The sequence below is a fragment of the Dermochelys coriacea genome, chromosome 4 (genome assembly GCF_009764565.3).
Source record: "Dermochelys coriacea isolate rDerCor1 chromosome 4, rDerCor1.pri.v4, whole genome shotgun sequence".
Classification (NCBI taxonomy): domain Eukaryota; kingdom Metazoa; phylum Chordata; order Testudines; family Dermochelyidae; genus Dermochelys; species Dermochelys coriacea.
In genome coordinates, this window is record NC_050071.1 from 57,994,615 (window position 1) to 58,011,395 (window position 16,781).

General features: G+C 36.9%; 1 protein-coding gene across 9 annotated transcripts in view; it reads right to left on the bottom strand.

Annotated features, from left to right (window-relative positions):
- Positions 1–3,437: 3,437 nt before the first annotated feature.
- The window catches only part of NR3C2 (nuclear receptor subfamily 3 group C member 2), a 288,833-nt gene continuing 275,489 nt past the window's right edge, over positions 3,438–16,781 (bottom strand). For all 9 annotated transcript variants that reach the window (XM_043513087.1, XM_043513089.1, XM_043513088.1 and 6 more), the window contains 2 exons: positions 15,171–15,328; positions 3,438–7,081 (listed from right to left, as the gene is read on the bottom strand). In XM_043513087.1, the coding sequence (XP_043369022.1) occupies positions 6,926–7,081; positions 15,171–15,328 (314 nt within the window). In that variant the 3' untranslated portion in view covers positions 3,438–6,925. The remainder of the gene's footprint in view (positions 7,082–15,170; positions 15,329–16,781) is intronic.

Sequence of the window (16,781 nt, forward strand, 5' to 3'; positions counted from 1 at the left end):
CCCATTGGGCAAGCTAACAACACTGCCTCTGAGGCCTTTTACTTCCTTCTCCCAAGAGATTTGATTCTAGTTTCATAGACTTAATGGTGGTGTAGGGTTTGGGTTCCATGTTGCTTTATTTCAACGCTGTGTCAGCCATTGCAGCCTGATTCCGGGCTTGCTGCTGTCTCCTCCTCCTCCTCTTTCCCATGGCCATAAGTAATAGCCTGACTGCCCCTTTGTTTCTCCCCCGCTTCCCTCCACCTCGTAGCTGAATGAAGACCTATCTTCTCCACTCCAGAGATTCTGCCACTCAGGTTTTCAGCACTGCAGCAGTTTTCACTTCTCTTTAGCAGAACACTGCTGGGTTCTCGGCAACTGGTTCCGCACAGTGGTGGTCTAGTGTTGTAGCATGGGTACTGGCAGTGCTCCTGTTAGAGTCCTAGTTAGCCTATCCTCCTCTCCTGTCAGGTGGGTGAAAGTTCTCTCACACACACACACACACACACACACACACTAACCACCCTTGTTTCTTTTACTTAGAGGACAATACTGGTCTGAGAGAGTCCCAATGACAGTGAATCAGGTAGAAAAGATGGAATTAGCTTTATGTCTCCAGAGGGGCTGCAGTGCTCTGCTTGGACTGTCTTTTTGTCCTCAGCAACAAGTGCAAGTGTCTGGACCCTAGACCAAATAATGAATACAGGAGCTAGGACCTCTTTGATCAGCAGAAACTTCAGTATATGACAGTAATTAGGCAAAGTTCATCTCCCTTCCCCTGCTGGCAGGTTCTTGCTCCATTATTCTGCCTTGGCTCTAGAAGTTCAGGCTCAGTAGAATCCTCTGTGCTTAACTCTACTCAGAGGCCTGAGAAAACCATTCTTCTCAGTGCTCTTCATGGCAGGTTTCCCTCTAATTTTCTGTCTCCCCCTCTCGGGCGCATTCTTGCTCACATACAGCAGAGGACTCACTGCAGAGCTTTCAGAACTTGGCTAGGTAACTAGAACTGAAATAATCAAATTGGTTGTAATTCACATATTTAATTACTTCAGTGCAAGTGTGTGTGTGTGTGTGTGGACACAATGTGTGCTCTGTTTTAACATAATATGTCTAGTCTTACTCATTTATGTAATCTCGAAATAGGGCACTCTTTTTTTGGATTAAGTAAACACACACAGACTAGCACCAAAATAACTAAAGGGGGGGAATGACTGCTGCTTTAGTTACAGTCACTCCTCGCTTAACGTTGTAGTTATGTTCCTGAAAAATGTGACGTTAAGCGAATCCACTTGCCCCATAAGAATTCATGTAAATGGGGGGAGGGGGGTGTTTCGGTTCCAGGGAAATTTTTTTCACCAGATAAAAAATATATATTATATACACACAGAGTACAAGTTTTAAACAAACAATACTGTACACAGCAAAGGCGATTGTGAAGCTTGGTTGAGGTGGTGAAGTCAGAGGGTGGGATATTTCTCAGGGAATGCCTTACCGCTAAAGATGAATTAGCACTTGGCTGTTGTTAATGTAGCCTCACACTCTACAAGGCAGCACGAATGGAGGGAGGGGAGACAGCACGGCATCAGAGAGAGATGTGCATTGCCCCTTTAAGTATGCTGACACCATTCTAAGTACATTGCCTTTAAAATGATCAGAAAGTTGAGGTAGCAGCTGTGGCCAGCAAGCTCTCTCTGTCCTGTCCCCACCCTGCTCTATATGGAGAAGTGTAAGCAGAGGGCAGGAGTAGGGGGGAGTGGGACACCCTGACATTAGCCCCCTTCTTTTTCCCTCCCCTGCATAGCAAGCAGGAGGCTCTGGGAGCAGCACATGGCAATCGGGGGAGGGACAGCTGAACGGCTGGCAATTGATAGCCTGCTGGGCTGTTGCTGCACAGGGAACTTGGGGGCTTGGAACCAGCAGCCCCCCATCAGCTCCCCTACCAGCTAGCTGCAACGGGCTGTTTTTCCTGCAAGTAGTGGACAAAGCAGATGGCTGTCAAACAGCATTAGAAGGGAGCACTGCACAACTTTAAACAAGCATGTTCCCTAATTGATCAGCAATGAAACAACGTTAATCGGGACGACTTTAAGTGAGGAGTTACTGTGGAGACAAGTCCTGCCCTTCCATGCTGGTACATTGCTCTTCACTTCAGCATGGGGGTCTCCACAATGGCACCAGGCAGATAATTCAGGCCCCCTTAACTCTCACATGCACTCTCTTTGGTATCCTTCCCACCCATCTCCCCAATGCCTGCTGTCCCGGTCTCAGCTGCATTGTCTAATTAAACAGCAAGGCTGCAGCTGTACCAGTGCTGAACTGGGGTAGGACTAACTCACCTATGTTCCATATAATAAACCATGCTAAATGGGGCTTGACATGGTTTTCTGAAACAGGGCTGAATGCAGGTCATCCTGGTCTATACGTGTTCAGCACCTTGTTGATATTAGCAAACAAAATTTGCCTTTAGTGACAGTTTAAAAGTAGAGGTAGGACACTTCCCATTCACCCAAAACTTTAAAAGAATGGAAATTAAGGGAAGAGAATTGTACATTTCTTTTTCACATTTGTATTGATCACAATGCCCAAAAACACTCCATAAAGCTTTTACTTCCATCTCAAACAGACACCCAAAACCAGCGCTGAGCTCCAGCACCTCTAGGCTTGCCACATCAAATACAAATTAAGCACTGCTAATAACCAACGTGTACCCCAACTTCATCGAACTGGTACTCCAAAACACACAACCTTAACAGATCAACACATTTGACTGTCGCACCATCTAAGCATTTTGGGAAGGGGTGTGTTATTTTGCCTTCATGAGGTCACTATTATTCTTTGCTGTTGAACGAGTTTTGGAGATGTAGGGCAGGATTAAGATTTCTTGGCACCAAAACGTTCTGGTGCAACTTGATTGTTGCTGCTCCTGCCTCAAATTCAGAGGATTAGAGTGCACGCTGCAACCATTCTGAACTTGTGAAATCAATAATGCACTGTGGAAAATTCTAATTATGTGGACAATAAAAGTAGCCATTGTAGGAGAGTATATTCCAAGTGAAGATGCAGGTAAGAGCCTAACTCCAGCTTTTATTGTGCTAAACCTTTTTATAGGCCATCATTTTGTCTGTCACTCACGTTTCTTTTGTACGAGACATGCTTCACCTTCCGTGTCAGTCTCATGCCAGCTCTCCTGGAAAACACAGTTGCCCAACTTGCTTAAGCAAGCTCCCAAGGTGGGACCTGCCACGCTCCTTGAGCACCTGCCCTCTCAACAGGCAGTGTGTGGATGTTAGCACCACCAGAACCCACCTTTATAAAGAGGCTTGTAAAAAATAGATTTCAATATGCATGAAGAATGACAACAATTATGTAACACTGCAATTAATTTCATGTTGTCTAAATAGATTGTTTGGAAGTAAACACAGGCTTGTTTCCAAGGAAATCAATGCACCATCCGCTAGTGAAGATTAAAGTGCAAGGAATACTTGCAATCAAACCATTTTAATCCATGTATATTTGTACAATTTATATTAAAAAAGTGTACTTGCAGACATTAACAAAGACCAAACAATATTTTCTATTTATTTAAAAAGCTTTAACCATACAGAAGCAAACCCCTAATTATAAATGCATCATTATGCATAGATTTTACTGTTTACATCAGAGTGCTGACTGTTTTTATTTTTCATCCAAAAATCTATTTAAACTCCAAGAATTCTTAAACATTCCACTGACCTCAGAACTGCTGTCTATTTTATCAAGTCATTGACCTCCAGCTGAAAACATTGCTCTACAAAAAGAAAGTCAAATCTTTAACAATTAAAAGTGCATTAATTGTAGATTGTTTTAAATTCATATATGTTTATACGTCAGTGAAAACACAACCCTATGAATTAGCTTGATTGTAAAGTATCTTTTTAATAAGAATTTGATATTGCAAACTTTAGCCTTTCTAGTTTATTTTGTGCAACTGAATATTTGCACAATGCGATCTAGTATTCCTGAAATACCTGCTGCAGTACATTAAAACTATTTTACATTTTAAAACGTGTATGCAATGTTCTTGCTGTCCATCCCCATTCTTTCCTTGCAACAAAATTATTCAATGCAATCGGCATAAGCCCACTTTTAAAACAGACATTTTGAAATTTCATTGAGTTTGTCTTATATTTTGCAGGAGACAAATGCCTATTTCATTCTAAACAAGTTCAAAATACTTTCATTTCTTTGTTGTAGCTAAAAACAGTATTTTATGCTGTAGATTTGGTTAGTTAATGTGAGATGGCTATTCTACTTAAGTATTCTGGAGAAGAGAATACTCTCTCTTAAAACATCTCTATCCAATTATATCTATTGAATGATTTCTAGCAAAAAAAATCAATGAATGGTTTCATAAACAACAGGTGATTAAAGTAAAGGATTTATTGTAATCTTCTTACAGTTGTTTGCAAAGACAGACATACGTTTTTGCATAAAGATATAAATTGCTTTTTAAAACTAATTTAGTGTGTTTGTAATTATATGAAGTTTCTGTGAATTATGAATTGTACCAAACCAAGATTAAAAGCAATAAGGTACAAAAAAAGAGCAAACAGACAACAATTTGTACTGGGACAGGCATTTAACGGTGAAGTTTAGAATATGGCTTTGCTATTTTAACCAAGCAAAGATAGAAAAGGAGCTAGTAACTTTGTTAATATAAAAAGCTGCTGCAGACTGTATTCACCCCAAACCTGGCTATTTTGAAATTCCATTGTCAGTATTTAAAGAGGAAAAAAAAGTAAAGGATATCTGACCGTGTCATTACTGTAAACAACCATTCTGCATGCTGTGTATTTATCATGTTGGACATGTGGCTTTCATATTGCTGTGCAGGTCAGTTGATTGTATTTTATGAATTAGACTTCCAAAATTGCAAATAATATATGTATGTATACATTTATATATAAGATCTCCCTCTCTGAATACAGCCTCTACAGATTACCCATTGCATAAGGCAGGTGTCATTTAAAAAGACAAGCAGTGTTGACTCTGTCTTGCAAGAAGCACACCTCGGAGTTTTGAATCAGAAAGAGTGGGTGAGTTTATTAGATTACCATTTATAAGAATGCTACATTCTGACCGGTCAAGGGACAGCTGTAGCTCAAAAATGTTGCCCAGACAGACAATTTAGGAATCATGACTCTCTGAAAAATTATTCTATTCAAATTAGTATATATAATAGTAACAATGATGTTCAGAAAAGTTAATCTGGTCTCTATTCTACTCCAGAATTTTGTATTTATTTACAAATTGTGAAAGTCATCCCATGAAAGGTGCATCTTCATAGCCTTCCTTACACCAGAGGACATGGTTTTGAGACAAAAATTGATAACTAAGATTGAAATGTTCACAGTGAAAGTATCTGTTTAGATGTAGGTCTGCTTACATTTTTACATTAATGTTTTGAATTTATAACTAAAAACCCCACCAAGATAATCTGCCAGTATCAGCACCGTACATTCATCCTTCCCAATCAAAATATATACAGTATACTTACTGTAATGATCTGTATGTTCCCTTAACCATAATTGGAATTCACGCTCCTAAATCAGAGGTGACAACTGGACCTTTAAGGTTACGTGCATTCAATATTAAAAGGAATAACAAAGAATTTGGAAAACTTTAATTTTGAAAAAGGAAAAAAAAATCATTTAACATCCTATGATTTGCTTTTATCTCCTTGAGTAATCTAGAGTAGAGGGCAGAAACTCACCACATCATAAAGCTGGCAAAAGCTTTTGAGAGACTGTAATGTCTTGTTAAATGAAACCACCATAAAGCTGCAAACACAACATAGTGTAGTTTCCTACAGAAATATGAAGCAGTATTCCTAAAATGACCTGAAGTCACATATACTTGCAAGCAGTAGACAAAAACGGAGAAAAATGTACCGAAAAATAGGCTTAAATACAACTGAAAAAGGTTGTGTGGTTATTTACAACAGATAAAATGGTAAATTAGATATGATGCTAAAAAAGGCACAGCTTTCCCTTTCTTAAATACACTGTAAACGGTTCATTATGCATGCAGAACATTTCACTTTACAAAAAAAATTACCTTGTTTGTTTAGACAAAGATAGTACTTAAATAGTCTCCAGCAAAATAGAATTCTTTCAAAAATACTTTCCCATTCATCCTAGTAACCATTAAAGATTTTTTTCTCATTTACAAAAGCTCCTTACACCTTATTTCAGGTCCTTCACAATTTATACATACAGCAATGTACAGTACAGCAAAAGACTGCGAAAAATTATTTGTAAAGCCAGCACAATAGATACTATAAACTGAAACTGAGGCATTTGTTTTAACATCTTATCCTTTTTAATTAAATAGTAAATGGACACTTAACACAGTGTGTATCACCTATGATGGATAACATAGGATAACAAATGCCGCAGGTGAGAATAACGAGTATTCCACACCAAATGTTCTGTTATTACTTTACACTTTAGGGGGTTTTTGTATATATTTTTACAAGAAAGGAATATTAATGCCCCATATTGACTTTACGTTTTATGTGCAAACCAAGGGGTAAGCTTTAAAAAGTTTGTATTAGTCCTTGAACCCTTTTAAAACAAGCAAACAATACCAGAAACTACATGGCATATTTAAAACTCCCATCTGTTAAAATATCAAAATCAAAGACTTATTGACTAGATATGGCTTTTCATCCAGAGGAACAGGAACATTTTCTAAGTGTTTGGAGTAAGGGGGTAATTTTCAAACATCTAGGTCTTGCCAAATCCAGATCAATTGTTTTCCAAACCCTTCACATGATTTGAGACTAGTCAGAGGCTGCTGAACAAGTGTAAATAGCACGTTTAAAATGTGGTTTCTTGGGTCCTTCATGGGTGTGGAATAACACAAGGAAACTTAAGGCAAAGTTCTTCTATTAAGACATTTTCCATCACTTCCTGTGAAAGTACAGGGGCTTGGCATTTCCAGACTCCACCTTTGGTAACTGGTCACTGATGATTTCCACCAGCATGGCTGGAAACTCCACTTTCAGTGCCTGAGACTCTCGGAAGGTGTAGAAACAGAATTCTAACAAGTCACTAACAAGCTGAAATGCAAAAAAGCACACAGGATTATTACAAAATGTTTAAAATGAATTGTGCCCACAAGTAGACAATAACAGTACCTTGGAATAGTACCAAGAAACATCAGCTCTACTGAGAACTCCTTTTCAGGAAAAAAATAGATAATCAGAACTGCTTCACCCATGCAGTCAAAATCAAATGGGGAATGGAGTGAAACCAAGATACCATAAGTTTGACTAGCAGAGGTTCTGAGTAGCTGCACTTTTCTTTGATTTCACCAAGGGCTCATTAACCTGCATTCAAGTTTTGGATGCTCAGTGTCTATGAAAACCAAGCCCTCTACTCTCTTCCTCAGCCCCAAGGAAAATTTTCAGGAAGATCTACCCATATTTTTTGCATCTTACTTTCCAGGTGATCAGAGATTCAGTACATCAAGTAATCTGATTAATTTTACTGAGCTACGCAGGGGGCCCAATCCAGAACTTCAATTGAAATTGATAAGTTTTGCCTGATAAGGAGTAAACGCTTAGGCCCTGTGCATATTACTGAACTGACATAGGGTCTGCAGTATTCATATGCATGTGCTAACTGATAAAGCTGTAACATTTAAATGCATCTACTTTTATCCATGTCACTGTCCATCAGTTTACTTCATCCAGCTCACTACTGCAAAGACAGAATTCAGAGAAGTAAATATTTATTTTTCCAATCTTATCACAGAATCATTCGCAACTGCCTTCCCATTTTGATGGGTTACACCTTTCATTATATAAATATATTTTACTATTAAGGCCATGCTCCGGGGGTGGGGAATGGATTGAGAGTTTTATACATGAAAATTTCAGAACAGCCCTAAACTGATTAAGGACAAAGGTGTATTTTCTATAAAACTGCAACTACAATTTTCCACATGGTTATCTAGGTGAATGTTGCATCTTACAACTTGTATTTCATAATGATCACAATACTTCAGCCAACTCTGACCAGTGAGGGCAAGCATGGAGATAACCTTAGCATAGATCCCTCAAAGAGTGGCTTCCATTTTGAAATCCCAATATAACATGGCCCCCTTGAACATTTAAAATAAGAGCAATTTAAGTCGGGATGCCAAAAGGCAGACAGCTGTCTTTATTATTTTGGCCATGAAAAAATATAGTATATCTCAAAGCGCTGACGACACTAGTCTGTCTGTCTCTTAAACTTCCTTTTTCACACAGATTTTTCTTCATTGCAGATTAGATTCTTCATTCTGGTCTATACCTGCGTATATGAATGCTGTGGCCCCTTCTTGTAATGTATTAGCTCTGTCCTTCAGACATTTTAAAATGGGATATTTTTCTCCGTCTTTTGCAATTCTATGACAGAAAATCACACACTGCAATTTCTCTTTGCTATAGAAGAGATGGGCTGGAGGGCAACTAGAAAGCTAAAGATACAATTTATTAAATTGTGCATGCCCTTCTTACAAACAAATACTGGGTTCTAGAAGTAATATTAGAAAAAAACCAGGCATTTCAAAAATAGCAACTGTCTAACTATCTCCTAAAGTCTTACAGTATGTTAAGTCATCTATGATTTCTGCCTTGGACTAACTGACATCACTTTTCAAAGTCAGAATGGTGTGGATAAAATCACAGAATAGATTTGGGCACCTTGTGTTTGCCAGCAAACAAGAGCCCTGAATCTTAGCACATTTTCCCACTGCAGTTCATTAAATCATTGTTCCCCAGGGCCAGGCACATCTGGCTTTGTACATTCACCTATCTTCATTGCTTTATGTGCTGCTCCATTGACTAAAAGCTACAGAATATTCTACTTAAAAAAACTTGTTTGTTAGAGCAACTTTAAAGTTACAAATGACTAAAAGTTATGCACGACTTAATTCTACTCCCATATGTGCTTGCATTATGATACAGATTTTAATTACATGATCAGAAATGTACTCAAATACTATAACATATTGTGTAAATTATATATATGTTGATACACACATTTTCATTATTGTATATATCTACTTAAGCCATGCAGACCCCAGTAAAACAACATGAGGGAATAATCCTGCAGAGCCCTACATCATTTTTGAGCATCTTGCACCACTTATTTATATTCTTACCAACAAGTTTGTAAGAAAAAAAGGTGTATTATATTATATAATGTGAGAGAATACGTGATCATACAATTAAAGACTCTATAGCATACATACACACAAGTGGAAAGACTTAAGAGTGTGCATGTAATTTGCGAGCCCTGATTCCTTCAACAGGCTTTACCTATTTACACTGGGCTGATTTTAGCCTATTTGACAGGTATTAGATCAGTGGTCTGAATCTCATTTTCTCTTGTTTAATCACTTATGCCAAGGGGGTGTAAAATATTACTAAATCAGAATTTTCACTCACTTCGTTGGGTGGAGGAGAGAGAGAGAGAGAGAGAGAGTGTGTGTGTGTGTGTGTGTGTGAAAGAGAAAATAATACAACTTGGAACTGTTTTCACTCACTTTGTGGGGGGAGAAGGGGGGGGAGAGAGAGAGAGTGTGCGTGTGTGTGTGTGAGAAAATATAATACAACTTGGAACTGTGTTACTTTTCCAGCTAAATTCTGTGGGGCTAGGAGGGAAATAATACTAGGTGTTTCCTTTTTCCACATCATCTCTCCCTCTATGGACAGTGTGGAGAGGTTGCTGGGTAGGGATGGAGGGGAAGTGCCATGGAGATAGTTGAATCTTTCCTTCCACATGGAGGGCCCCTCCCTTTGTTAATGCAGAACGTTCAAATACCACACAGATGAACACAGGATAAGGATCTGAATAGAATGTGCCATGAGTTAAGCAAAGTGTGTAATGTTCACAGTTCTTTCCAGAAAGCTGGATGCAAACTAACTAATCTAAGTAGCTATTAGCTGGCTCAGTCACTTTTCAGCAAAATGATGTCTACCACCAGGAGGCTTGAAAATACCTGAATTTTCAATACACTCCACACTGTATGTATCATGTGGGAAGTGCTTCTCACCAGATGCATTTTCAGGCTATTAGGCTTTTTCTTGTAAGTGGGTATCATTTTTTTTTATCCTGATTTTTTCCTGAGTTGGATTTATTTAATTTCTACTTGTGTTTAGGCTTCCCTGGGTCATGGCTCCTCCTCCTTGTGAATAAAGTCTATTGTATATATGAAACACACAACGCAAAATGACACAATGGAAAAGAAGAAAGTAGGGCTCAAAGATAAAGGGATAATTAGAAGATTGCTGTACAAAGAAAATCTAATGACAGAGTTGAGGTTTGAAATGTATCAGAATGTTACTGTATACAGAAGTACGCACTTTCTCTAATTCTATTTTCAATATTTTCACAATTGTCCTTGCAAATATGGAAAGCAGGAGTTTATAATGGAAGTGCTGATACCACCTCTACTAGAGCTATGTGAACGGCAACAGTGTAATTAAGCAGTGTGAATGAAGACACCACTGATTTCACAAACAGAAAACAGTGAGATCTTGGACAGATATTATTTATTTTTACAACCATTAATTGTTAAAAAAAACAAACTTAAATTACTAAAGAGTTACTTGGATGTTCAGATTTTGCTTGCTTAAATGCGAGTATATAGAATTAATAAATTTTACTTCCTTCAATATTCTTATTAGTCACACTCTTGCCAGAGGAAAAAAACAATAGATCACTCCTACCAATTATATTAAGTTGTTTAGCTCACTTTGATAGAATGCAATAAAATGTGGCTTTGTATCTTGGAGTAATAAACCTCGCTCCATAAGCACCCCTAAATAAATAAATCCCAGGTGGTGGTGCCTACATTGTATATTTTATTATAAAGACAGAATTCATAATATTTACTTCAATGTCACCTAAACCACAGTAAGCCATGAAAAGTTGCTATCCACATAATGAACTAAGTATGCTGGCTTTTTGATAATATACTTGGACAGAGATTCTCAGTTTAGTGCATCAATCATTAATGAAAAATTGTCATTTCTACCTAATTCATGAACAGGCAATGTGTTTCACAAAAAACACACTGCATTTAAACATTTTTAAGACTAAAGTAGGCTTATTAAAATTCCTGCATCTTTATGTAACGATTACTGTCTCAATAACCAGTCTTTGCATTTGCACTTTATATTTAAGATCTGTGAAATTCAAAAGATTAATTCCATATTAACCAAACTTCAATTTGTCATTATTTGTTTTTTCTATGAAACTTTCACCTATATTACTCTTCAAATTCAGAGAAATGAACATCATTCCATCACCAAAGACCACACAGTTAATAGTGGACCGCAAGCCAGTGTGGCATTTTCATGGCGAATAGTCACCCAGATTTCAGCCTTAGGATTTTTGCCATAACCTTGTACACCCAGGAGTAACAAAAACTGCTTTTGGCTGCAAAGGTGCATGTTACCACGCTGAGCCCTTTCCCTACACTGGCAAGATGAGCCAGTGCTTTCACTTAGAAATCCCTCGCAATCTGTGTCTATGGCAGGAAATTTTACAGTCACTCCTTGACTCCTCTCAACGTTTACCTACAGTATCATTATGATTAAGACTTCATCTATGGAAACCATGATTTTCCATAATCAACTTAACTAGAAAATTAACAAATTCAAAAAATTTAAGGCAGAGTTTGGGCAACAGCACAGAATGAGTAATTTCTCCCTAATATTAGTTACAATATCAGGGACAAATACAAAGCCTCAGTGTTTTCATGTAAAGTAATTCTCCTGTGAATTCATGACACACTGTATTGTACCACCAAGATCAGCTTTTTTCAGAGAAGTAAAATCTTTGTTCTGACCGTATGGGAAGATCCACTTCAGGTGTACAGTACTCCCATCAGGAACCATAAATATTAATGATTCAGCAGCATGGTCCTTAAAGAGTTTATTTTTATCAGGCTGAAAATATCAACAAGCAAACAACAATGCAAGACTCATCATGCCATGCCAAAGGGTAGGTTCATGTTAGGGTTTAATGACGCTGCATTGAAACAAAAGCGCTTAGAACTGAAAGTCTCTTTAAATATCAATCAGATTGAAACTTAACTCAACTTTTGTTCTGAGAACTGCTGAAACATACATTAAACTCCTTATATGAAACAAAGATTGTCAAGATACAAGCCTTGCCCCCAAAGCAAACTTGCTCCAGGAGATGTTGAAAATCCAAATGAAAATTTTGATAGCATGTGTAATGTAAATGTTTATTATATTCCAGCATGCTAGTTGTCTGATCAAACAGAGTGGTTCACCTACAAATAAGAACTGTCTCTCTCTCTCAAATATCCTTGGTCATTCCTGGTATGAGCCTTACTAATTTGGTTAGGAAGTGGAATCAACTAGCCTCACTGCATTATGGTTCTGAACAAACAATGCTGTTTAATGAAATCATTAGAAATTTGCTTATGACAGTCACAATTGTTAAAAAGAAAATCCCTGAAATGAGGATTAACTATGTTGGTTCCCACAACACTGATAAAACTGTGAGTGTGTATGTTTGTGTTTGTGTATTTCAGCTATCTGATGCATATATCTTCACCTGAGCCATTCAGGAATGGTTTTGTTCTTCAGTTTTGTTTTAGTGCTTGAAGGTTTTATGAGCCAATGCTTAAAGTTGCTGATATTTTCAAATACTTTACTGCCTACCTGCTCTTCATGAAATTTTTTCCCCCCTCATCTCAGCACTTTTTTGTCTGCACATATGCTCACCATGTGGATGAAAGGCTGAAAGCACTGAGCAGTATAAAACCATCTCATTGGTTATATGCTATTCATATTATTTAAGCCAAATACAGTATCATTCAGTATTCAAATTTTATATAGTCCTTAAAAAAAGAATATTTAAGAACGAGGTTAATAAAAGGAAGTCTTAAGATACAAACAAACTATATGATTGTGTGGCACTATACCAGGGTAAAGTAAACTCCACAAATGATGATATGCTGCCTTCCTCTAATGAAAAAGCTAGAGGCAGCAGCAGGACTGAATAAGCATGAATTCTAGAGAGCTCCCTTCAGGCTTGTGCTGCAAATGCCAATGCTGTATCTGCAGCAGGGATACAAACATGGGATTTCAGCTGTGGTTAGAGAATTCACAGGACTAAGTATATTTTGATCCTTTACAATTACATGGAATGAAGTTAAAATTATATTGGTGACAGTTGAAAAGTATTGACCTGTACTGAGGATTTTAGCAAAAAAATAATTGCACCTTCATTTCCATGATAAAAGCTGAGAAATTCCACTCTACAGGGGAAAAGAGCGCTTCTCATCTCTTGTCAACATTACTGTAAAATTATTCTGATCTGCTTTGTCTAAATTAATTTAACATTTGCCCAATTTTGATATTGAGATTAGTCTTCTTAACACACATCCTTGGGAACAATCTAAGACAATACAAGTAAAAAGTAAATTGTAAGGAGAAAAATAAACAAGTGCTTGTCTGGTAAGTCACACAAAATAGCAGTGTTGTGCAGACAACTGGCTGTTTTAAAGAGAATGCTGACGGCAAGACCTTCTTTAAAAATCCCTTATTAACTTGCTTATACTAAAATAAAATGTAATATAATAAAAATGGCATCATCAGTTCTGATCCTTACTAAAAATTAAGTAAAATACCACAGCATCCTGAAGTGATTGATCAAAACACTATAGGTTATAATACTAATGCAGTGTTTTGGGTAATTACTGTAGAATACTGTATTAAAGTTTGGAATTCTGTCAGCTATCACTTCCCATCCACACAATTTTCCTTTTTAAAAAAAGTACAAAAGAATTACCAAATAAAACACAAATTCTATATTTCAGAAGACAATTATCTTTCAATGAAATGTATGAAAAATATTACAAAAGCAGGGGCATGAGAGGACTGTATCAACTGCTATGGAGATTCATACGTGAATAACTTGCAAATGACTTTCTTTCCTCACCCAACCCATTCCTTCAAACCAAACAGTAAAACATCCTTCATTGGCACAATATAAAAGAAAATGGATCTCTAAAGAATGAGCTATTACTGCAGTACTAATAATGTCCTTTTCCTCCTACTGAGATTTTAAATGATTTAATAAACAACAGAATAATATTTGAAAAATAATTCCATATGTACATTCTGTAAAACAGACCTCAGGCGCTCTTACAGATTTGACCTAAACTGCACTGTACTAAGTCCACAAAAATGAAAACTAAGACAAGTACAAAAGAGAGACATTTATATGCAGCTTCTACAATTAGGGCCCAACATTCTACATGCAGCTCACAGCAAAAAAAAATATTTTTTTGGCCACATCAGGATAGAGTGAGGGAGTTTTCTTTCTTTTGCTATACAGTTTAAACAGTGTTTACTGATAGCCTTGACAATAGGTATGGTATGCCTCTTGTAACTGGTGGTTACAAGGTAAGCCTCTACATCACAAAATGCCTTTGAAACAAAATGAAAGGATAGAAATAATTAAAATTCAATTAATGCTGGATTTGGAAGCTCAGCAAAACTTCAAGGGACCCAAGTTGACCCTAAACCATTAACAAATGTTTTAGAAAGACTGAGTTATGAGATTAGCAGTTGTAACGGGTCACATATTTGTTCAACAGTGAAGTAAACATTTTATTAACAAACCAATTCTTAAATTACAAAAAGTGTGAAACTCTAATCCAACACCTTGTGGTTGAACTGACTCATGGGCGTGCCTTAAGTTTTAACATCACACAGCATATTTCACTAATCTTGTTCTCTGAAAAAAAATTGTTTACACCATTCATCTGCTGGTTTAGGGCCAGATTCCAGTACTTTTACTCATATGGGGTAACACCTGACTCAATGAATAGTTCTGCTGAGTTCAGCATGACTATTTGTGGTGTGAGGTACTATTCACATGAATAAAAGTATCAAAATCCGTTAAAGGTTTTTATTTTCTAATTTTATGTGCAATTTTCCCCTAAATTTGTCCAGAAACTTCTAACAGACTCTTTAAAAACTGATTACCTATTGCTTCCCTGCTGGTTAGTGTAATGAAAAATTATTAGTTTACCTTAAGGGAGAGATTTTTTCTTTAATCCTTCTTAAAGATGCCACCCTATGTGCTATAAGCTCCCTAATAGATTATACTTACATCGTGCATGGAGTCCAGAAGCTTAGTCAGTTGGTAGAATCGTTGCCAGCTTTGTCCAGAGTTACTTGGACATTTAGTTACCATTTTCCTTAGTTCTTTGATGTAATTTGCCCTCATTTCTTCAAATGCAGCTTGGCTTTTGAGGCCATCCTTGGGAACTGCCAGTAAAATGACATCTTCATATTAATATTCATTTTATTGATTATTCTTATTATCTACATTATAAAATTAGCGGTTGAAGGGTTATAGAAGTGTCTTTGTGTTGTGTGGGAGCATCATAAACATTATCAAATGGTATAAGAGTCCTTTCCAGATCTGTGTATGTGGATTAGTATATGCAGAAGTGTTAAGTGGGGCAGAATAGCATCTTGAAAATACAACCACCCAGTGAAATTATTTTTTCATTTGACTTAAGCACAAAATGATAGCAGAGGAAGCAGGAATCTTTCTCTAGAATTAAGGACACTACATACCATCACTTGTCTGCTATACTATTCTTGGGGAGAGCAGCAATGTACAGTACATACTTGCAATTGCTTTGATATTGTACTGTACTCAGATTATAACGGCCAGGTGTGGAAAAGCTACATCAAAGAACATATTTCTTATGCAATCAAAGAATGTCGGAAGGTTAGGACATTATTGAGCATGTGTGTGATATCTTAAAGAGAGCCTTCATGCTAATGCAGAGCAAAAGAGTATTTTTTACTAAGTTCACATTCTGCTTAAAGATTTGAACAGATAAAATGTCTGCAGTCTCAATGAAAGCTTTCTTCTTAACACCCCATTAAAATTCTCATCAGTACTAGTGAAGGGCCCATTTCTGAAATTCTACTGAACATACAGTAGAACCTCAGCGTTACGAACACCTGGAGAATGAAGGTTGTTTGGAACTCTGAAATGTTGGTAACTCTGAACAAAACTTTGTTCTTTCAAAAGTGGACAATAGAACATTGACTTAATACAGCTTTGAAACTTTACTATGCAGAAGGAAAATGGTGCTTTTAATCATCTTAATTTAAATGAAATAAGCACAGAAACAGTTTCCTTACGTTGTCAAATCTTTTTGAACTTTCCATTTATTTTTTTAGTAGTTTACATTTAACACAGTACTGCACTGTATTTGCTTTTTTTTTTTTTTTTTTGTCTCTGCTGCTGTCTGATTGCATCTTTCTGGTTCCAAATGAGGCGTGTGGTTGACTGGTCAGTTTGTGACTCTGAGGTTGTACTGATTTCTGTGAGCAGTTTGACTGACTTCAGTGGAACTAGTACCAATGGTAACAAGCGTACCATTGTCTATTTAGAAACTTCAACCAGATTATTCACTGTAATAGATACTACACCCAGTGGTAAATGTTTGTGGGATCAGACCAAAACTGAATCCTGGACCTGCCCTTGAAAAGATTACTAATAACTCTCAACAATGTCATGATGTTTCAGTATTCACTAAATTGTTTAGAATAGATATTGTTGAATCATGAAACAAATGTAAAATCTTGGATGTATTAACTCAGGTCTGCAACAAGAAAATTAAATACTTCAGGTGCAAGAAGTGAATTTATTTTCTAATAGTTAACTATGGTAGAGGATTACCTAGAACAGGATTTTTTT